General features: G+C 50.3%; 2 protein-coding genes across 2 annotated transcripts in view; both read right to left on the reverse strand.

Annotated features, from left to right (window-relative positions):
- Window positions 1–1,188, reverse strand: part of LOC308056496 (carbonic anhydrase 9-like) — a 16,596-nt gene extending 15,408 nt beyond the window's left edge. Inside the window, exon 1 of the mRNA XM_080371989.1 lies at window positions 849–1,188. Coding sequence (XP_080228115.1) covers window positions 849–969 — 121 coding nt within the window. The 5' untranslated portion in view covers window positions 970–1,188. The remainder of the gene's footprint in view (window positions 1–848) is intronic.
- Window positions 1,111–23,329, reverse strand: part of LOC308056492 (myosin-IIIb-like) — a 48,017-nt gene continuing 25,798 nt past the window's right edge. The window contains exon 30 of the mRNA XM_080371978.1: window positions 1,111–22,570. The gene's annotated coding sequence lies outside the window, so the exon portion shown is untranslated. The remainder of the gene's footprint in view (window positions 22,571–23,329) is intronic.

The raw sequence follows: 23,329 nt of genomic DNA on the forward strand, positions 1-23,329 counted from the left end.
CATTCCCCGTCATCAGCCATGGGCCTGACAACCCCCACCCCTCCCCAACTCTGAAGCAGGACCAGACCCCATCCTCATTGGGCTGCGGGGGGGGGTGGTGTCAATGTGGATGCAGGGCCAGGCACAGTGGGCCCTGCTGGGGAGAAGCCATGCTGCAGGACAAAGGGGACCGGCCACCATCCCACCACGCCGGGGTCTGGGACTGGACACTACGTGCAGTCCCAGCAAGGCACTAATTGCTGCACAGCTCCGGCTGCCTTCATACTAGCTGCCGTGAGCCCCCTAATCTGATGGAAAAAGGACTTAGTGGGAGGAAAAGACTGCACACAAGGTGGGAGCCCCCAGCCCCTGGGCAGGGGTTGGGCTGCACTAGAGTTGGCGGGAGCAGGGACAAAGGCAGTGACGTGTTGGAGGGGGGGGCAGCTCCTGCAGCTGGGCAATGCTGGCGGGGCACAGCCCCACAGGGGTACCCCACGCTGAGGTATACCTGAGCCCCTAACAGGGGCGCAGCAGGAGGTACAGCAGCCCCCCCAAAGCAAGGCAGGGGCGAGTTCCCCAGCATTGGGACCCCCCCAAAGCATTAGGCATCCCAAATCCAGCACCCCATACACTGGGGTGCCTTACACATCAAGGATCACAAACTCAGCAAGGGGGAACCCCACGCATCAGGGCACCGTACGCATCAGGCACCCCAAACTCAGTATTGGGGTGCTCCATGCATCAGGGTGCCCAGGCACCAGGGACCCCAAGCCCAGCACCGGGGTGCACCGTGCATCAGGGCGCTCCGTGCTCAGGGGACCCCAAACCCAGCAGCGGAGTGCCCCATGCATCGGGGACCCCCTGCTCACCTTTCTCCGAGGAGTGCGGAACGTCCTCGTCGCCGTGCTCCTGGTCCTGGTCGTGCTCGCTGCCGGCGCGGCCCAGGGCGGCCAGGAGCAGGAGGCAGACCCGCAGCGCGGTGCGGCTCATCTCCAGCAAGTGCGCGGGTGCGGGACGGCCGGCGGCGGCTCCGTGCCTGCCCGCCCGGCCCCGCGTACGTGAGAGCGGGCGGGGAGGAGGCGGCGGCTCTGACTCACGCACGCCGCCGTTACCTTTTATAGAGGCTGGAGGCAAAGTCTGCCGCCGCGCTGCCCGGCCCGGCCAGGTGATCCACCGGAGCCGGGACTCGAACCGGTGACACGGGGGCTCCCCCTACCCCACCCCCCGCCGGCACAAGCCTGGGGCCCCTGCACGGCGGGCGGGGGAGCCCTGTCGGTTCCTCGGACACCTCAGTGGGTGTCCCCTCTCCGCAGCAGTGGGTGAAGGACCCCCTCAGTGGTGGGTTTCCCCTCGGTGGGGGGTGAGGGACCCCCTCAGCGGTGGGTATCCCCTCTCTGCAGCAGTGGGTGAGGGACCCCCTCAGTGGTGGACCCTCAGTGGTGGGTGAAAAACGCCCTCAGCAGTGGGTGTCCCCTCTCCGCAGCAGTGGGTGAAGGACCCCCTCAGCCGTGGGTTTCCCCTCAGTGGTGGGTGAGGGACTCTCAGCAGTGGGTGTCTCCTCACCTCAGCAGTGGGTGAGGGACCCCTCAGTGATGGGTATCCCCTCTTCTAAGTGATGTACTGTTAAGCAAAACACTTCTTTCTATTGAGGCTAGAGGATGACACAACTCTGCTCCAGGCAGCAGTCTTGCCTTTCTGCTGATCCTCAGAGGTGGCTTGTGGGTGCAGCTCAGTGTGTACATACATCATATACCTGGATCCCAAAAAGCTCTGAACATGGTCCTGCATCAAATGTCCTTAGTCCATCTCATGCTATAAGATGCTGGTCTCCATGGTTAAGCAGACAGGCAACGGAAGGTAGGATGGCATGTCAGTCTTCTAGTGGGAGGGAGGTACCAGAGATGCCTTCCTTGGGAGCTGCACCAAAGCTTGTGCTTTTCAGCATCTTCATAAATCATCTGAAAAAGCACATGAGCAGTGATGGGACAGAATTAGCTGCAACACTAATTTAGGGTAGTAAAGGACTGAAGCTGCCTTGAAGAGTTCAGGGAGGCAATAATGGTGCTGAGTGACTGGGCACATCAACAGCAGATTGCAGTCCGTGTTGGCAGATGCAAAGTGGTGCACAGGTGGTGTAGTCAAGGATGCATGGCACGAGGCTGGACTTAAATTAGCTAATGCAACTTGCAGCAGAGATCAGAGAGACGTGGTGATGTCAGCTCACTGCTTGTCAAGAAAAAAGTGAAGTAAGCATCCGGGATTATCAAGAAAGAAACAAAGAAAAAAAAATCCAAACCCCATCCTGCTGTGGTATAAATCTCGGGTGAAACCTCCTCTCAGTTATTGCCCACACTTCTGTTTCTCCCATCACAAAAGCATCAGAATCAGAAACAGCATGCCTGGGGCCCCAGGGCTGTTCAGGGGTAGGGGTGGTTTCCACACAAGGAAGGAGCAAAGCAAACACGGCTGCCCAGCCTGCTGGACTGAAGTCTGTGCCCATAGTGTCCCAGCTCACACGGGATCAGGGAGCAGGGAATGAGTACTTACCCTCTCAGGATAGCAGATTTACAGTACAATCAACCAAAATCACCAAGCAGGAAGTTTAGGATGTCCTCAAATGTTGTCAAATGAACTCAAGTTGAGTCCAAATATTTGGAACAGCAAAATATTTTTTCGTGTGGTATGGAAGGGAACAGTGGAACACGTTTTCCCAAACATACAATTTGTGCACATGCAAGAAGATCTCAGACAAGTTAATAGACTCCTTGCTCCACAGTGATGCCACAGTCCCAGCACTGTGCTGTGCCATATGGGCTCCACACCTCTGCTAAACCAGTTTGCCCAGCTGTTTCCTAGCCCAAATGACTTGTCTCCCAGCGTCTTCCTTTATGAATGTGATCAGCATAGCCCGTGTGAATACATCTGCATTCACGGACCTGCCATCACTGCAAGAGGGCTCGAGACCCATCAAGTGGTACAGAAGATCCTGCTGGGCTGGGGCTGTATTTTGTGCCAAGCAGAAGGAACCTCTCCCAAAAAGTTGACAGCTGGGAACATGAGCCACTGACCCTTGGCAACCTGGCACCACGGGCTCCTGCCCTCCATTGTGCTAGAGGTGTTCCTTCACCCTGGCCTCTCTGGAGAGCCCTGACTCCGGTGGGGACCTGCAGGTAGGATCCAAGCACTCCCAAACTACAGAGTTCATCCTGATTTGTTCCATCCAACACCAGACAAACTGAAACATCAGATAAGACAACATTAGTTTATCAAGGCTTAAGGAAACAGGACTGTGGGGGGAAAAAAATCACAAAATATAACTCCAATGCTCTTTCCTTCTCATGTTCCTGTGGTTTACCTTATTAACGGTCTTTATCCTGAATGAAAAGGAAGAAGGCAGCTGGATGTGGCAGACAAAGGACAGGCTCAATCGATCCCTTTTTCAGGACAAACCCCACATGATTCCCACCTTGCACCTGAGTATGTCCCTTCTGTTCACTTCCCTAGAGAGTTTACCCTGCTTTGACTCTGTGCAAGTGGAGTAATCATGGAGCTGTCACCTTTGCTGCCCTGTCTTTCTTAGGTTTCATCATCCTGCTTCTTCATTGCTCTTGGAGGCTGAGTGTATCGTATCACAGAAGCTGTGATCACATGTGTCTTCTTTCCATCTATGATCTCTTAAGCTTTGTCACCTTTTCTGTAGAGATGATACTTGGCAGCTGGGGGCACTGCTAGAATGAAGGGTGACTCCATCATGAGGGAATTTTGTCTGGATGTGCCTTCTGGGAACGCCAGGGGTTGCGGACCACAGCCCCATCCCATAAGCCTTGCAGACCAACTGGAAGAGCACATTTGTCCTCCTGTGCAAGGTTCACACCAAAGTAATATCCTCACTGAAAGGTGTCCCCTGGGCTTCTCTGGCAGACTTATGTCAGAGGAGATCTGGTCAGCTGGATTCAGGCCCCTGTAAGCAGCCCAGCTGTGTGCCCTTTGCTATGAGGTATCTTGAAACGCACAGCATCAAATCTCTGCTCAGCTCAGCTCGGATCCAGCCTGAGGCACAAAGCACCAACGTACCAGTGTAAGATGCACTGGGCTGAGCTAGAGTGGATGTACTTCTGGAAACACTGCCTGGTCTTGTTTTAGCTTCAGTGTTGTGGGGAGGGATGACCTCTAAATGCTTGTAAAAGGATTTATTCTTAGGAAAAAGACGTCATTCCTAGGAAAATTAACTCACGCCGAGGAAAGACTTGGACATCTAGAAGAACTTCAGGCTTGATTCAGGTTTGTACCCGTAATCCTTTCCCATGGGATAAACTAATGAATTCCTGAGCTCTTTTGCAGGCTAATTGTCCATTACTTTTAATGTTACAGTAGCGGGCATTAGTTTGTCAGTACTGTTGTTGTGCCTATTCACAATTTAGAAGTTCCCTGGATGACTTCCAAACGAAACCAGGCTGATCTATGCCATTCACCAAAGTGAATCCCAGACACTGGCACCTGCAGTTCGTATTTTGTTACTGAGATTTGGTTAGAATTGTCTAAATAATATAATTTCTTCAGTGATACTAGACTCTGCTTTGCAATGGCAAAAGTTGCATAAAATGCCTCCTACCAATTGCTTTTGTTTTCATCTCTATAGCTGTACATTTGTTGTGCTGGTTCTATCAGCCACTCAAGCCCTCCACCACCAAAGTGCATAGCTTATCTCCAGCAAATAACCAGCTTGCAGTGCCTAAGGATAGGATGGCAAGGAATATTTTGATGCGAGTGTTAACTAGCTTGTTGTTGTCCCTTGATTTTCTAGGATAGTAGTTCCTAATTTCAGGAATTAACCCCAGCATCTGTGTTATGGGGCTCTAGAACCAGTCTGGCCAGATCCCCGTCTTCTCTCCTCTGTAGCCAAACTGTAGGAAGCAGGTAGCCAGAGGAGCCAGTTGGCCTGGTGGCTCCTGGACCAGGGCCACCCCTATGGTGTGGCAGCTGCTTTTGAGCTATGAATTCCAGCAGCTCTGATAGGGGTAGTTTTAAAATACACACTTTCCTGTTTCTATATGCAATTATAATGTACAATATTTACACATCCATTGTTGCCTATTGGTAAAAACTTAAGAAAAAAATCTTGAGTAATGAGAAATAGAATTTTATTTTAATTTTAAGAGATTTGTGTCCACAGCTCAGTTTCAAAATATAAAAAATTCTGGAAATGAGAAAGTCTGACTTCAGGCAAGATGTTCATAGGAGCCTCTGGATCCCTGTGTCAGTCGGTTCCAGGTAGTCAAGCAACCTCCCCAGCAGCTGCTGGCAAACACCAGCTATAGTGTTGTCCCAGCAGGATAAAAATGTGGAGACGCAGAGCTGGCAAACACTTCCAAGAGTGCTAAGCTGTGCTACGATCTTTCTCAAGCAGTTAATAAGTCAATTTTTTTAATTATAGGAAACAAACGAAGATATTATCTGTAGCTGTGTGCAAATTAGGACTGACAGTACTTGCCTGGGCACCGAGTCTGATACCCCTTTGTTAAAAAACAACTATGTGGACTCACATGACTTGATCAAGGTGTATGTGGGTAGCAGTGGTCCTCCTCATGTCCTGTGCTTCCCTGGGTTTATTATAAAATCTCAGTGTTTATGAATCTTCTTTGATTTTTCCATTAAAATGTATTTATTTGTTCCTATGCAAAGGCTGCCCTTTTGGTAGCATTTGTTCCCTGATGTATTTATAGGCAGCAACTCTATCCTTTTTCAGACTGTGTTTTGAAAGGTTAGACAGAAGGCCAAAAGAACTTAGCTTATCAGGAAATAAATGCCTCTTCTTCTACTGATGGCATTAACCCTCTGCATCTCTTCAACTTTTAATTAACCTTTTCTGAATGTACACATGCTAAATTATACTTTGACCTTATATGGAAAATACTTTTCCTGCTACATGTGAAATGGCTCATAGCAAGCACACATTCAGGTGGTTTGGCCACTCTTCTTTTTGATTTTCCTACAGTAGTTTGTACCAGGAGTTCTCATTAGCAGCTCATCAGCACTCAGGAATACAAGGTTTTGTGCTACTACAGTCTTCACAACCCTGCTGCAAGAGCTTGATTTTCAGCTGCGGCAGCAGTGTTTCCGAGCTTCCTGTAATTGGCACATTCTTGTACTTTATGAAGGTTCCTAATGACAATATTTATGAAAGTGGGTCCTAAAACCCACTTCAGTGGGTTTCAGTAATATCTTCTTTACTGCTCAGTGCCTCTTTCACTGAGATGACCTATTATTTTTCCCTGTTTTATTGAATCTTTACTTTACAGTCCTTATCCTCTTCACTTCAATTAATACTCACATCTGACATTACTCCAAATAACTTACTGAAATCCTGGTGAAGTAACCCAGAACACTTATTTTGTCCAGAGAGATACTAGATTAGTTTGGTACAAAATCACCATAGCAAATATATATTCCATTTTATCCTTCTTCCTGCTTATTCTATAACTTCCCTGCTAAAGATATCCAGATCCCTTTCCTTCACTGAAAGTCAGGTACATTTACTAGTCTCTCGTGTGGTACCACCTCCAGCTGGACACCAGACCTGCAAGCTGGTTGTTGTCTCTTGGAGCTCTCAGGCTGTGAAGTCCAAGCCGTTTGAATACCTTAATCTCTGAGCTTTACTCTGGAGGGGGTGGCCTGTCATTAATACTTGCTTTTTGTTGGGTCCTCTGCTTCTGTTCCCACATCTAGCAACATGGAGGCAGATACTTGTTCAGTTGTGAAGTCACGCCTAATGTTTAATTTTTAATCAACATAGGGCCCCGCTTCCCTTCTGTTCTCCCAGTCTCCTTCAAATACTACTAAAGACCCTCTTGTAGAGTATGAGAGTTTCCTCTGCAGGGTCTCAGCTGGGAACAACTCTCTGATTCTCCTTCTGCATCTTCTCCTCCAAGCCACAGCATCCTTTGCTGATCGACTGCTTTTACTGCTGCTAACAGATTCCTTGTTCATTCTTGGTTATCATTCACCATAGTTACACAACTACTGAGAGCTGGAGTCGCCTCTTGAAATATTTACACATTATTCAGGACACAAGTTTCAGATGGCTTTTTTACTGAGGGAACAAAAAATTCCATGGCACTCTGTTCCATGCCAATCCAGGTGACATCATTAACTAGCTTCTGTAATTTATTTCTCTAACTGCTGCCCTTGAAATTAAGAATCGTGATTGTAATAATTTTTAACCTTCTGCTTCATGTAATTAAACTTTTATCACGCAATATAAAGTTATTTTCTGTAACCAGCTTGTATACAGTAATTTCCCCACATCTAGGAAATGATGTTAATGACCATCAACTCAGGCTAGCTGCCTTGGGTGTTCTAATTGAGCAAGCAGTGGCTAGTGGAAGTGGCTTCTGGTAGGAGCCACTAGCAAACTCTGAATTGTGTTACAGTCACAGGAAACTACCAAGCTGCTCCCCCATCTGTTGCTGTAGTGTGAAGAGGCATTAAGGAAAGAGAAACGACGTCTCAATGAATAAGAAATGAGTAGAGTTGAGGATCTTGCCTGTAATTTACAGAAAGTTGTGAAATGCTTTCTGGTGAAAATTGCCCTGTAACTGCAAACTTCATAACCCTAGAAACCAAACATATTTCACTACTTAGAAGATACTTGGTGCTGGTTAGAGCTACTTAGGCAGTTCGCTGGCATCGGGAATGACTGCGTGGTGTCCTGTGTGGTGACTTTCTCTTTAAGAACTTCTCCAGAAGGGGAAATGGACTAACAAAGCCTCTGTTGGGGCCACAGGACCACAAGCCAGATATCTAGAGGAAGGGGAATTTGTGAGACTGCAGAACGACCACTCTGAATTCCTGTGACAGTGTCTTATTGACCTAAAGCAGTTAAAATGGAAAGTATTGGGGAGCGAGGATAGGGGTACGATACCCCCATAGCAGAACACACAGAGGAATTTGTGGTTATAGACTTAGCAGCTGGGAAAAGACTTACTAGACCATTCTGCCTGGCTATGCATCACCTTATCCAGTCACCCGTGGCACTGAGCCCAGCAGCTTGTTCGTGATTCAACCCCCACTTCTGGGAAACACATGGTTTGATCAGAAATATTTGAATGATGGAGCTCCAAGAATTTAGGGACACTTAGGATTTCCCTTAGGAATCTGCTCCCATGGTTGTTGAAATGATACACTTTGTATCAGTTTTTCATTAGTCTGATCATAACATCACACGCTGGTTCTCGTCCTGCCGTGCTGCTAGTACAGGATTCTGAGCAGTCCATGTGTATTTTCCCGTATCCTACTTGAACCTCCCAATACCTACCTTGAAGAACTAGTCAAATGAAGCCCTTTAAGTTTCCCTCTGGAGGGCACTTTCCCAGCCCTAGAGCAATCTGTGATTTTTTCCTGTGCCCTCTCCAATTTTCTCACTCGCTGGTCCAAGATCCTTGGCTGAAAAAGCATTAGTTCCTCCTGGCACAGTATCTGGGTAGGAATTCACGCCATTCTGCCTCTAGGACTCAAGACCATCTTCTAGCATATGGATTTCCAGGCAGAACGAACAGCTTCATTTCCTAAGCCTGCCCTGCTCCCTGCCCTCATGCTTGGCTTTCAAGGGCCATGCTTTCAAAGAGATCCAGGGCACTCAGGCCTCACGGTAAATCCTCGCTTTTCCAGCCTCTAAGCGGAGCTGAGGTTTTACCAGAGGGCCCTTGTGTTAACCTCAAAACAGAGATTACCCCCACCTAGACCCAGTTTCTGCAGAACTCCTGATAGTCAGCCATCCCAGCAGGACATTTCACAAGGGAAGGGAACTGTTTGGCTCTCAGACATCTCCAGAAGCCGAGCTCTGGAGCTTTGGTGCCCTGAGCATCTCTGGTGCTGCTTGTGTGGAAGCTAGCAGGCCGAAAATAAAAGGTCTCTTTAACATGTAGCAGGTCAGGGTACTGCAGGGTCAAGGGAGATCCAGTGCACTCTTTCATCCCTGTTCTTAATCATCATCCTCTTCAGAAACGAGTTGGCAAAGTAAGCTGAAGAAAAGGAAGTCAGTTTCACAAATGACGCCTGCAGAGTTGTGACACAGGAGAGGAGAGCCAAGAGCGCTGTCAGGAAGCCACACAGAAATCACGAGGCTCTGCCATATGCCGAACAGGCTTCCCCAAGGCAGTGCACCCCAGCACAGCCCAGCGCTTGCCCCCCGGGGTGCTGGGCTCCAGCCTGCCAGCAGCCATCCTCCCCATGCCTCAGTGCCAGCTGCAGATTCACAGCCACAGGACGGAGGCTGCATCTTTCACAGAAAGGCACCGGGTCAGATGCAGAGGGATGCAGCACACAAACAAAAGAGATTTTAGTCGTGGCTACCTGGCTTAATTTCCTGAGTCAGGCTTATAAAAAACTAACGGGTCTTAAGTCCCGTCAGCACATGCTAGCCTGGATGCTCTGCAGCCCGTGCCTGGGGGATAGGCCCTCCTGCATGTGGTGGCAAGCAGCAGAAGAGAAGGCAGGCAGGGACCTCAGAAGGGATCTGCAGCCACTAGCCAGGCTGACTGCAGCTACACACCCACAACTGCTGCACAACACTGCAAACATGAAAGAGCTATAGATCAAACAAGCCAAACGGCTCTGCCCAGCACAGTGATGCTGCCGGGCACAGCGTGATCCCCGTCACAATGGGATGAAACTTTATTCATCTTGCCGGAATCGGGGGTGGAGAGAAGGGGGAGGTGAGCCTGCTCATCACAACCACAAAGCATTACTTTCTACGTGCAACCCGGTGTGGGCACCAGGGGTCTGGCCTGCACGCCGGTGGTCACTGCCCATGCACACATCAGCTGGAAACAGAGTCACCCTGGAAAAGGGCTGGGAAAGAGCTCCCTGGCAGCACCCCCTGGGCCAGCCTCGCCTCCTGTTGGGTTCTGTAACGTCACTTAAGGAGCCATCATAGACACTAATTTCTTAGAATACAAGCAGTATAGCCAAAATATGGTCTCTTGGGCTGAAAAGACCAGTGCCCTGCTCTGCAAACACCATGCTCTTGCTCACCTCCTCTTCGGATGGATTGAGACTTCATAAACCCCAGGCCAGACCTGGCCAAGGCTCTATGGCAGCCTTATACCACCATGGAAAGGTCCCAGATGTTTTTCTTTTCTGATTTTGGTCCGCTGCTAACTGCTGGCACATGACAGTGCTTCACCCTTCACCTGAAGTGATGCAGCCCTTTAGGAGACAGGAGAGCCCAGAGCCTTTGGTCCAGAGGGGCCTGCCCAAACCAGCTCCTGCAGCCTGCAGGCTGCGGCTGATGTCTGCTGGGAGCAGAGCAGACAGCCCAGCACCTCTGCGGTGAAGCCCTTGGGAAGCTGGCAGGGTGCACAGCCAGACCATGCCTGCATCAGTTGCATGACACTGGGGCACTGTTTTAATTTAAAATGGATTAGGCTTTGTTTTCTTTTTCACACAATAACATTGCATGCATTGTTGGGCGATAAAACCCATAGATAACTATGCCAGCAGGGTGTTGGGGTGGACGTGCTCAGCAGCACAGTATGAGCTGACATGGCGAAGAGGCTGGGGAGGAGGGGAGGAAGCCTGGAAGCCTATAGAAATGTGCTGCTGCTGGCAAAGGCAGCAGCGGCTCCTGGGTTGGTCCTTGCATAACCTCTGAATAGCTCCTTCCTGAAAGAGGGCGGAGGGGCCTGCCACCCAGAATTTGGATGACAGCTGGAGCAGGAGATGGGGTACAAGGCAGCAGCGGTGACGTGCATGACCTAGCCATGCCTTGTGTCACTCCTACTCACAGCCATGCGACAGTAATGGCACTGATGACTCCTGGGAGGACACTGGGAAGAGGAGGTGAGGATGTCTCAATTCACAACAGCACCTATTAGTAAATGGCTGTTTTTCCCTGGCTGGGTCTGCCCTTCTCTGCCTGCCTTCCTCCTGATTTTGCTGAGCTTAGGCTCTGCATTTAGTGCTGGCATACACAGGAAGCATCGCCTGAACAAGGTGCTCTGGCAAAATCATTTTGTTTCCCAGGTTTCTTGGCAGGACCTTGGTATCACATGCACCAGGTTCCTTTGCTATCCTAATCCGTGCCTTTTGGCTGGCAGCAGCGCAAGGCAGAAGTGATGTTATGCAGCAGCACTGACCCTGAGCTGCAGGAAGCACTGCCAGAGTGCAGGGGCTTTGGGGTGTCCCAGGGCCACACAGCTCACTTTTGGGGTCATCTACCTATACCCCACTGTGGTGTTAGAGACCAGCCAATATTTCTGCCTCCTGCAGAATCAGAGGACTCCCTAACGAATCCTCCTACAGCCTCTTTAGCTCACCAAACCAGTATTATCAACAAAGCTGGCCCTTGCAGGTCTCTGACCCAGTTGTGCCTGGATTTCCTTTCCAGTCACGTTGACTCCTGGCACATGTGATGCCTGAGGAAGCTGATGCTGCTGGCAAAATCCAGCAGGAGTGCTCCCAGGATGCTCATATAGCACCTGGGGACCTGACTCCATGCAGCTCACTGCGCAGTGTTCTCCCAGTACTTTCTTACCTGAAACCCTTAATAACCTCTTGTGGCTTTTTTTAACATCAGTTCTGCTGCCGACGTGCTCCAGACCAGGCATCCCTTGCTTCAAATGCTAACAGAAGGCACCAGGCTCCTCTGGGATCCTTTGTCAGTGCTGGAAGGACTGCATCTCCTTGCAGACAAGGACAACAGGAGCTCCTGTGGACTTGGTGTGGGTTGGGGCCCACAGCATGCTGCAACATACTGTGCCAAGTGTAACCAGTGCTGCTGCCCCAGGCAGGAATGCAAGATGGAGGGAATCAGGTGCAGCATGAGAAGACCCACAGCCTGCACAATGCTGGTGTCCATCTACCCTGACCTGCCAGGAAAGTGGAAAAGCCCAAAACGGCAGGCTACAAGTCTGTGCAGACGGTGTAGCAATATGCTCCCAGGAGAGAGAGGTGCCTGAGTGCATCAGCTGGTAGCCACAGCTGGTAGGAACACAGCTGCCCAGGGAGCAGAAGTAGGGCACAAGCTCTGCGGAGTGCAGACAAGAGCAACCAGTTCCCATTGCTGCACAAGTGATGCCAGAACAGCCCAGAGCTACCGAGCCAGGGGACTGCCCCTCAGTGGGGAGGTGGCCCAGGGCACTTGGCATAGGCTGCTGCACCACCAAAGCCTCAGGCAGGCAGTCTGAGAAGACAAAAAAATGAGCTGGCATCAGCCACCTGTTAAGAGCAAAGCTGGCATGCACCCTGGGTCCTCCCGGGCCCTGGGAGGACGCCTTGCCTGTTGTGGTGGGGAATGCACAAAAGCCTTCCCCTGGGCTTCTGAGAGGTTTGGCCAGGCGATCCTGTGGTCCTTTGTGGGATTAATACACCATGAACTGACAAGTCCTGTCCTGGTGACAGTTTAAATAGACCTTCTTGTTACACAGAGACTCTTCTCTAGCAGGTATAATTACAGCAGGAATGCAGGGAGTACAGGTTTAGTTCTAGCAAAATGCCGGTAATTCCCTTCTCCCACAATGAGTCTTCCAGCATTTTATTTGTCTGACACATCAGATCCCGTTTTCTTAGAGAGGAAGAGTTAGCAAAACACCAAAAACAAGTTAAGTGTCATTAAGGCAGGCGATCACACAGCTGAGACTTAGTGCCCTAATTTATCCAGCTCCTCCTACAGAAGAGCATCTCAGTGCTATACCCACCCGTTGTTGCTGGTGGACACCTGCATCCAAGACTTGAAAGCAATGAAGACCCTTTGCATTTGATCTGGACTGACACTGTCCCTTCCGAGAAGCTCCAGACCTTTCAGCTCCCACCAGGACAGCAGAGGTAGGACTCTGCCAAGCCAAAGCCCATGCTACAAATTGAAACCTAAAGAGTTTCTTTATGTCTCTTGGGCTGAAATGTACTGTTGCACTGGCACATACTTGCCATTACCTAACACACTGGGATCGCAGTCTGTTCCCTCTCACTCTCGGTATGGCGTAACGGCAAAAAACCCAGCTGCCAAAGAAAAACCCTCTGCAAGCAGTAGATTCCCTGCTCCTACTCAAGTCCAGCTATCAACTGTCTCCTGTGGCGGCACCCCCTGCAGAGAGGGATACAGTTTACACAAAGGGGGCAAAGGAAGAGCGACTGGGCTGTCCGGGACTGGGGAAAGGCGGGGGGGGACGACTCATCCAAGTGCTCATTGCTCTTGTACACAGTATAACAAACCACTGTGAATGCAGTGGGAAGGTAAAATTGAAAAAAGATGTTAGTCACTGAAACTTTGAAAGAACACAGAACTACATGAGTGTTTTACATGTATGTGTACATATATGAGAAAAGGAAGCAGAAGGGCTCTAAAATACATCAAACTGGGGTTGGCCAGTGTGGGTGGAATGCGCCAGGTCTTAAGTACACAACCTGGGTAACCACAAAGTCATCTGCACACACTGCAGAGAAGCCTAGGCCATTTACTACTGACTGCAGACCAGCCTCTTTCTTAAACTGTATCTTCTACAGAGGATAAAAACCTGTCTGAGAAAACCTGGAGTTAGCAACCCCTAGGCAAACAAGGAGGAAGCCCCACCGCAGCGCCAGGAGCCCCGTGCCCCGGGCGAGCTGCCTGCCAGCCCGGCAGCCCCGGCGGTGCTGCTCTCCTTGCTCTGCTGCCCACTGCCAGGCTAATGCCAGGGGACAGCCGTGGGGCCCATCCAGCGCTCAGCCCAGCGGAGACCCAGCCCTGGCCTCTCGCTCTTGCTGCCGCAGAACCACGAGGGGATAACAGGATCAAAAGAGCAGTAACGAGCTCTGGGAACTTGTCAGACAAATGTGTTTTTAACTGAATCCCAAATGAGCTGCTGAAGGGGAGCATTAGTTCTGTCACGTGGAGCACATGATTTTGGAATTCGTTAAGCCTTTCATGCAGGGTTAGCGCCGCCGTCCCCTGCCCCAGCCGTTAGCCATCTGGCTGTAAAGTGGCCAAGTTCCCTTCACCCCAGAACCGGGGGAATGGCCTGGGTTTGCAGCAGGTCACTGGCACTACAAAGCCAGAGTGTGCATGCAGTAGACCGGCTGATGGCACCGATACTGAGAAGAAATGCCACCTCTTTTGGAGCCCTTGATACAAACGTGCCACTCCTCATGTCCTGAAAGGCTTCTTCAGAGAAATCAGATGCTCCTAGAGAAGCTTCCTTTCTTCTTTCTCTAGTACAGGTTGCAGAGGAATGAAAAACTGATTTATGGAAAAGTGGAAATAGAGCTAAAAGGCCTGCGTTTAGATACTGAAAACCAGAACAGAAGCACCTCAGCTTGGATGAAACCAGAACAGAACAGTAACTGAAAGCCAAAGGCAAATATTACTGAGTGTTGTTGGCTATGGCACAGGGTCATGTTTTGCAGCACTATCTCAAATACAAAGTCCCCTCCGAAACTCAACTCTCCCTTGTTTGAGGACAGTTTGTAAATTAACCATTCTGTGAAGATGCAGAGGTGGCTCCATCCTTAGCCAAGACATAGTAAACACCTTTATAGTTTGCTTTCCAGGCTAGAAAAAGCTCAGCCGCTTTTTCACAGGAGCTGAAGCAAATATCTGTGTAATTCAATCTCAAAACACTGGGGACTGGATTGTGCACCAAGACACTGGTGCAGCTCTGTGCAGAGGCCATGTGCTGCCCCAGGCTCCTGGCTGATGCAGGCAGCGTGATGCAGAGCTGGCATGGGGCTGGAGCAGCAGCCATGCTAACCGCCCCCCGCCGCCGGCTTTGCCATTAGGAAGAGCAGTGTGCACATAAAAACAGCTCTGCAGGTAACAGCTGGTGTCAGGCCTAGTAGACCTGGGTCAGGGATGACCATGCTGGATGCAGTCTGGCTTCTGCAGAAGCGTTTCTGTGTCGTTGCACTGGCACATACTTGCCATTACCTAACGCACTGGGATCGCAGTCTGTTCCCCCTCACTCTTGGTATCGTGTAACGGCAAACACACAGGCATGCAAATACATAAATTATCTCTTACAGCCTTAGAACAGTGATAATTGCCTACTCCTAAATGGGATCTGAGTGGTGTCATGGCCTTAGCTCCTCCAGGCATCCACCATACTGTCCTTGGGCTGTGCAGAGCCCCTGTGGTACCTGCCACTCTCCCCCTGCTCTCCTCCCAGCACAGCGTACGCAGCAGGGTGAGGCTGGCACAGCTGCGGCTGTGTGGTTACTGTCATTCCAGTCCAGACAATATTTGGGTGAGATGATGCCTTTAGCAGAGCCCCAGCAGCTGTGCTGATGCCCACTGCACCAGCCACAGCAGGGCTCAGTTGCTGGCAGACACCTCCAAGGCACAAAAGCTGCAGGAGAGATCCTTTGAAGTGTTCTCCCAGGTCTCCTGACACTGTGAAGTGGTTTTAATTCTTAATTGTTCAACATCCTAATTTGCCAAATGTTTTTGCTTGACTGGAAGCCAAGCACAGCTTTGGGAACAAAATCTGTGTTTTACCAGGGCTTCCCCTGGCTGTTAACTGTCAGGATTTGTGATGTTAAGAGCTGACCCCAGAAATGACAAGCTTGATACACAGACCAAAATGCAAGCTGAAAACCCTCCAGCCTGGCCTGCCCTGCCCAGAGTGGCTGTGAGCCTCAGAAACCCTGTGCTTCCTCCAGGGAACCTGCTGCAAACGTGCCCCTGTAGTCAGCAGCAAGCCAAAACGCGGTAAGAGTGGGGTCAGTAACTGGCCAGAGCTTCATCCAAGTGTGAATGTACTGTAGAGGGGGCTGAAGACTGGCCACAGCTTTGCTGCTGGGCTCAGGTCCACAGTGCTGCTCTGGGCTTTAGTCCTGCACCTCCTTTGGATGCTTCACGTCCTGACTTCCTCCAAAGTGACTCTAAAGGAGCTCAAGGTGAAACTGGTGAAAACTTAAGAAGTATGTAACCTCTTGTGTAAAGTTGGCTGTGAGTGATAGAATGGTGGTTAATCTAGTGGGTTTTCAAAAGGAACTCCAAATTCTGAAGAACCAAATTAACATGCAAAAGGATAAATGAGACACAGGGGAAGAGATGACACAATTTTTGTCATATCTCAAAACCTCATTGTCCACAAACACAGAGAACTAGTTAAGGATGTGAAGGTTGGGGGCAGCCTTGGCTGCAGTGACCATGAGATGGTGGAGTCCAGGATCCTGCATGGAGGAAGCAGGGCAACAATTACGACTGCAAGCCTGGACCTCAGGAGACCTAACTTGGCTTCTTCAAGGACCTACTTGGAGAAATCCCATGGGTTAGGGCTCTAGAAGGTCAGGGATCCAAGAGAGCTGGCTAATATTCAAACACCGCTTCCTTCAAGCTCAGCATAAGTACATCCCCATGAGTAAGGAAACAAGCAAAGGGGGCAGGAGACCTGCATGGATGAGCATGGAGCTTCTGGCACAACTCAAAGAGAAGAAGGAAGTTTAAGGGATGTGGAAAAAGGGACAGGTCACTTGGGAGGAATATAGGAATGCTGTCAGGACATGCAGGGAGACAATGAGGAAGGCTAAGGTATATTTGGAGTTAAGTCTGGTGAGGGATGCCAAGGACAAGAAGGACTTCTTCAAGTACATCAGGAGAAGGATGACTCAGCGAAAATGTGGGCCTACTGCTGAATGAGGTGGGTGTCCTGGTGATGAAGGATACAGAGAAGGCGGAGTTACTGAATGCTGCCTTTCCTTCAGTCTTTACTTCCAATGCCGGCCCTCCACTTTCCCAGACCCTGGAGGCAAGAGAAGAAGTCTGGAGAAAGGAAGAAAGAAAAGTCGAGGAGGATCACGTTAGAGATCACTTGAGCAAACTTGACACCCACAAATCTGTAGGTCCTGATGGGATGCACCCCCAAGTGCTGAGGGAAGGAGCAGATGTTATTGCCAAGCCACTCCCCATCGTCTTTGAAAGGCCTTGGAGGACAGCAGAGGTGCCTGAGGACAGGAGGAAAGCCAGGGCCACTCCAGCCTTCAAAAAGGGCAAGAAGGAGGATCCAGGAAACTACAGGCTGGTCATCCTTGCCTCCATCCCTGGAGAGGTGATGGAACAGCTCATCCTGGTGTTCATCTCAAAGCATGTGCAGGGAAAGGGATCACCAGGAAGAGTCAGCATGGGTTCACCACGGGGAAATCATGCCTGGCCAACCCGATAGCCTTCCCTGATGGAATGACTGGCTGGGTAGATGAGGAGAGAGCGGTGGTGGATGTTGTCTGCCTTGACCTCAGCAAAGCTTTTGACACTGTCTCCCATAAGATCCTGACACGTAAGCTCAGGCAGTGTGGACTAGATGAGTGGACAGTGAGGTGGATCGAGAGCTGGCGGAACAGCAGAGCTCAGGGGTTGTGATCAGCGGCGCAGAGTCCAGCTGGAGGCCTGTAGCTCGCGGTGCTCCCAGGGGTCGGTGCTGGGTCCGGTCCCGTTCAACTCATTCACCAATGACCTGGACGAAGGGACTGAGCGCACCCTCAGCAAGTTTGCTGATGATGCAGAACCGGGAGGAGCGGCTGACACACCAGGAGGCTGCACTGCCGTTCAGAGAGACCTGGACGGGCTGGAGAGTCGGGCAGAGGAACCTCATGAAGTTCCACAGCGGCACGTGTAGGGTCCTGCCCCTGGGGAGGGACAGCCCCAGGCACCAGCACAGGCTGGGGTGACCTGCTGGGGGGCAGCTCTGCGGAGAAGGACCTGGGAGTGCTGGTGGGCAGCCAGTTGCCCGTGGGCCAGCTGCGTGCCCCGGTGGCCAAGCAGGCCAGTGGGACCCTGGGGGGCATGAGGAGGAGTGGGGCCAGCAGGTCGAGGGGGGATCCTCCCCCTCTGCTCTGCCCTGGTGAGGTCCCACCTGCAGTGCTGTGCCCAGTGCTGGGCTCCCCAGTTCAGGGGGGACCGGGAACTGCTGGGGAGGGTCCGGTGGGGGCTGCAAAGACCATCAGGGGACTGGAGCACCTGGCTGGTGAGGAAAGGCTGAGGGAGCTGGGCCTCTTTAGCCTGGGAAGGCTGAGAGGGGATCTTACCAATGTCTGCAAGTATCTTAAGGACAAATGTCCAGAGGACGGGGCCAGGCTCTTCTCAGTGGTGCCCAGCGACAGGACAAGGGGCACTGGGCACAAACTGCAGCACAGGAAGCTCCGTCTGAATCTGGGGAAGAACTTCTTCACCTTGAGGGTGACAGAGCCCTGGAACAGGCTGCCCAGAGTGGTTGTGGCATCTCCTGCTCTGGAGACATTCAAAACCTGCCTGGATGCGACTGTGTGCAACCTGCGCTAGGAGACCCTGCTTTAGCAGGCGGCTGGACTAGATGATCTCCAGAGGTGCCTTCCAGCCCTGATGATGCTGTGGTGCTTTGAGAGCAATTGATGTATATAAAATCATGTGCAGTGACTGAGGTGTTTTAGAAACGATTACTTGTGATGTTTTATAGTATAGAAAGAAGGGCATAGTGATTAAATAATGACACATCAGTACTTCTTCATTATGCATCTTAAGTCTGAGGAATTAATTGCCTAGAGTTGCTACTGAGGCAAAATAATCTAGAATGGATCAAAAGCAATCAGATGCTTTTATGGAAGAGCAACCTAGCAAGGCCTGCTAGACAGAAGGACATTTTGGTCAGAAGAAGATTAAAGTGAATATTGCTTGAGACATGTAGCAGAGGCAGCATAGCATTATGCCTACACTGGTCTTCAATCTGCTGTAAGCACACCCAACTGGCCACCTTCATGGCCAGGATCCTGTGCTGGTTTAACCCCTACATCTCATACAGTAGTTTCTGTGGTCTTATGATGCACTAGGAGGAGCAAATTGATAAGAAAAGCCCTGGTCAAGTAGACTGTCCTAAATGTTGCTGCAAAGCAATGGCACACCAGGCAAGTATTCAGTGTGGACAACAAAGTTAACTAGGAGATAGGAAAGACCATATCTCAGAGATGCTGTTGCGACACTCCATAGTCACTTGACATAGGCTGGAGTGAGGCTAAGAGCAGTGTAGAGAGCCTTGTCTGGGCTGAGGTCCAAATAGGTCTTTAAAACACCTGTGGAGAAGGAAACATGTCAATATACACCATAGCATTGCCCCAGAAGAAAGTAAGCATGAGGGCTGCCAGTTTTGTGAAAAGAGATTAAGAGCCATACTAGCCCTTGGATCACAGGTTCATGTTCCTAAACCTTGTCTACATCAAAGATGATGGCCAAACTGAGGAGAGGAAAAAGCAGAGCCAGAAGACAGGGGAACAAGAAGGGTTGAGAAGGGAGGGCAAGAGGAACGAAAATTTCTGTTTTAGCTAGCTTGATGGGGAGCTGCTGATCAGATACCTCAATGGCCAAAGGCAAGCCACAGCTTTAGTTTGGATGGAATAAGACTGATCTGGACTACGTTTTAGCCTAGAAGCGATGAGCTAAAATGTTTGCAGCCGAGATTGTTCAGGTGTAAAGCATGGAGGGAGACAAAAAAGGGACACAAAACCCTTCTGCAAAAACAGGGAAGCAGCTTAGGGAAGCCTTCTAAAGGATACACTGAACCACCAGTTTTAGGGATGGAGGTGATGGTAGGGAGTGACTAGAAGGGCACAGGTTATGAAATAAAAGCTCAGAAGTCCTTCTAGAACTTCCAGTTCTTGCTCCTGTGGATTGCAGATCCTTCTCTTTGCTCTTTCTACCTTCCTGGGTGCCAGGTCTGCCCAGCTTCCCATGCCTGGGCTTCTCTTCCTGGCCTTCCTCTCTGAGCTGAGCTGAAGTCCCATGTGGCATGAAATGCAGTGCTCAGAGGACCTGTGGGCTGCCTGGCCCTCTTCTGCGTACTGTCCCGGCTCATGCAACCTGATACAGCTTGGTATTTACCTTTTATGTGAGTACATCCCATTCAGTTCATCACATGCCAGCTGAACTATAACATGATATAACATGAATGGCCTTCCCACTTTGGCTTATGCAGTTTGCTCTTTGCTTTTTCTAAGACTTAACTCTCTGAGTGCCACAAGGCAAGCTGCTGCTGAAGAGATGAGATCAGGCTGCTCATGTAGCTCCTCCTCTTCAATGGAGATCATCTTCAGGGGGAAGATGAAATAAATCCTTAGCATAATTCATGCTCTCACTCAGAGCTGAAGCTCCAGTGCCTGACTTTGGCCATGAGCTGGAAGCATGAAGGCAAAGACCACGCTAGAGGTGTCAAATCTGCATTTTATTCTTCAGCAGCTTATTGTATTCCCAGCTTTTCTCTCAGCTTTCCCCCACTGCTGGCACATATTTCTCCCCACGACAGCCCACCACTAGCCAGACTGCTCTCCAGAAGCTTGGCTAGACCTCGCCTATAGGCAGAGCATTGAGTAATTGCTAATGCTCCTGCAAACCAGAGCCTTGCAGAAATCACGCCAATGCCTCCAGTGCTGCAGCACCCAGGATGTACCGGAGGCAGCTGCTGGGGGAAAGCTCTTCACCACCTTCCCTACTTCAGCATTATCTTATGTCAGGCTGCAGGAGTGAACAGTGTTTTGCAGTTTACACCGTACTCTGTGGCACAGGAACTAGGAAAGAGTTACAGAGAGCTCCACTGCTGAAATGCATTTCTCATATGTGTCTCAGTTCTGTGCATTAGTGAGTTCCTAGAAATGTTTTGGCCATGAAGTGGCTCTATGTGCTACCCAGAAGGGCACGCTTTCTAGCTGCCCAGTGGTGGAGAAAGCAAAGAGAACATTGGCACAGAGGCCAAGGCTGTCCAGCAAAACGCCCCTGGGTTTAGCCAGGAAGACTCTGCAAGAGCAGCCTTTGGCTGCCTGTACTGGTTCTGTCCTGAGCAGCCTCAAAGCAGCTGCCAGAACCCAGCACGAGGAAGAGAAAAGGTGTGTTAATGCTGCAAGGCAGCGCTGTGGAGAGCCAGGACGCCAGGCTGAAACAGCCACTGCTCCCCTGTCTGGTCTCCAGCAGTGCTGCCTTGTGATCCAGTGCAGCTCAGCACTACGCCCCTGAGAACACAGGGGAGGGCAGAGAAACAGCCTCAGGATAAAGGCACTGCTAAGACACGGCCACAAGCATCCTGTATCACATTTTAGGCTTCTCTGACCACAGCACTAGCCTTTGCAACCTGGACTCGGCTGCACTCACGCCTTCCAGAGATCGGTGAAGTGGGGTGGGCAGCATGGCTGTACTCCATTGCAGACGGAGCTGCCAGAGAAGCACTGAACCAAAGGGAGCTCAGCACAGGCTGCAAAAGGGAGGGCTCACCAACGGCATACACAGGGACATGAGGCTGGCATGGGAGGAGAGTGCAGAAGAATGGCTGCAGAAGCGTGGCTTTAGAATCTCTGAAGATCTGCACAATCCAGGCCTGGTATTAGAATAGGCCTGTAATCAGAATTGTACTGAAGTTGCTGTGCGGAAGTTAACAAGAAGGTAGCCTTGAGCTATTCTTGAATCCTGAGACCAAGTAATTACGTTGTGCCAACAGGCCGTGGCTGTAACAAGCTGCAGCTGCTGGGAAAGCAGGTGCAGGGCCAAGAAAGATAGGGACCGGTATGGGAAAATAGGGAGTAACAAACTACAAGGCTGCAGCACAGCAACACAATTAGCTATGTGGATAGAATGCTTATTTTAGTCATGATAATTAGGGGTGTGAGAACCGTGCACGTTTAGAGACTACTAACCAATTTTATTTCTGCTTTACGAATATGCATGTGTATTGGTTCTATATAAGTAGTGTTAGAAACTAATAAAGTTGAGCAAGATGCATATCTCATATTAAGCGACTTCTTGACTCCGGCGAGCCCTTCTTCCAACAGGAGAGCACTGTTAGAAACAGCAGTTGTATTCCAGGAGCCTTCAGCTTCTCCACTGAGACACTCCATATGATCCTGTGCCTACCCTCAGAAGTGTTAGCCATTCTCCTCCATTTGCGGTCCCTGGCTGAACTGACTGAGGTAATAGAAACAAAGAAAACACTGAGCTTCTCCTTGCAGAAATAAATTTTATTTCAAAAAGTTGAAAATTTATTACAAGTAGCATATTCCGCTATCTTCAGTGTAAAGCAGCATGTTGTTCAGTCCGGACTGGTAGTGATTCCAATCTGGATGAACAGGAGGGTTTCTCCAGCTTCCCCAGTAATCCCCTGACTTGAGCTGTGGCTAATGACTGGGAAGCAGCATGCCAGCACACTGATGCAAGGGCAGGAAGTTCCCTTTGCAGAAATATCTTCTTGCCCCTTTTCTCAGCTCCCGTTCAAGTGCTCCTGCACTCAACAAAAAGGATATACCGGTTTCATTTCTTACTTCCCAAGCCCAGTTTCCCTTAGCACCCAGATCGGTGAACACATAGAACCAAAACAGTGACAGAAGACATGAAGAGGTAGGAAATCAGTACAGGTATCTGTGAGAAAACAAGCTGTCATCAGACATTCAGTTTGTGACTATTAAATGTGCGAGGCCAGGGGTCTCCAGGCACACTAAAGTATTGACATGCAGACTGTCGGGCACCGTGGGTCTGTGCAGAGTGTGACTGTTCCTGTCCTTTTCCCCTCTGCCAGGGTGAGACTGGTCCAGACGCTGCAGTCTCGGCCTCTGAGATTAGCTGCGTGCTGATGAAAGTTAGTTTCCGCAGCAGGGCTCTCTAAAGGCACAGGGCTAGCTGTATGCAGCAAAAACAGAAAGAAAAAAAAGACAAAAAAAAAATACTGCTGTATGTCTGGGTATGTTCACCTTGTTAGGCATGGCCCAGCAACACCTGAAGAGTACAGGGCTGAGCCACTCTGACCTTCAAACAAGAAACACAACTCAGTGGTGGACACAGAAGGAGGGCTCCATTCAGCAATCCCAGTGTGACATGCTTGCAGTTACCTAGGCAGATCCCACATGTTTTTTTCTTTCTTTTGCCTAACCTCAGACACAAGGAGCATCCCCTGGGTACATTAATACCCATGTACAGGAACGAAGCAATTAAGCCAAACACTTCAGGGAGAGGATTTTCTCAGCCATCAAGAGGAAGACAAGTCAGCCCCAGATAAAAAGCTTTTCTCCAACACAAATTCCTGGGAGCAGAACCATGCAGGGAACTCAGCAATTCTGGTGCAAAGCTGCAAGCCTCACAGCGGGTCGGCAGCTAACAGCATGGTGTTCTGATCCCTCTCCACTCTCAGCTGACACAAATCCAGATTTTTCTAGAGGTGTACAGCAGCACCACTACTGCTTCCTCCTGCCTTCAGCAATTGAATGGGACAGGGATTCACCCACACTGGCTGCACAACAGAGCTGCACATCCACTAGATGCTTCAGACAATTAATGCATGGGGTGCAGCCAGCTGTGTCTGAAGGCCCTTCCTGGCCCACTTCATCTACTCCTGTGAGCCACCCAGTACATTACAGCCTCAGTAACCAGCTGTTTCTAGTT

Source organism: Falco punctatus (genome assembly GCF_963210335.1).
Source record: "Falco punctatus genome assembly, chromosome: Z".
Lineage (NCBI taxonomy): Eukaryota > Metazoa > Chordata > Aves > Falconiformes > Falconidae > Falco > Falco punctatus.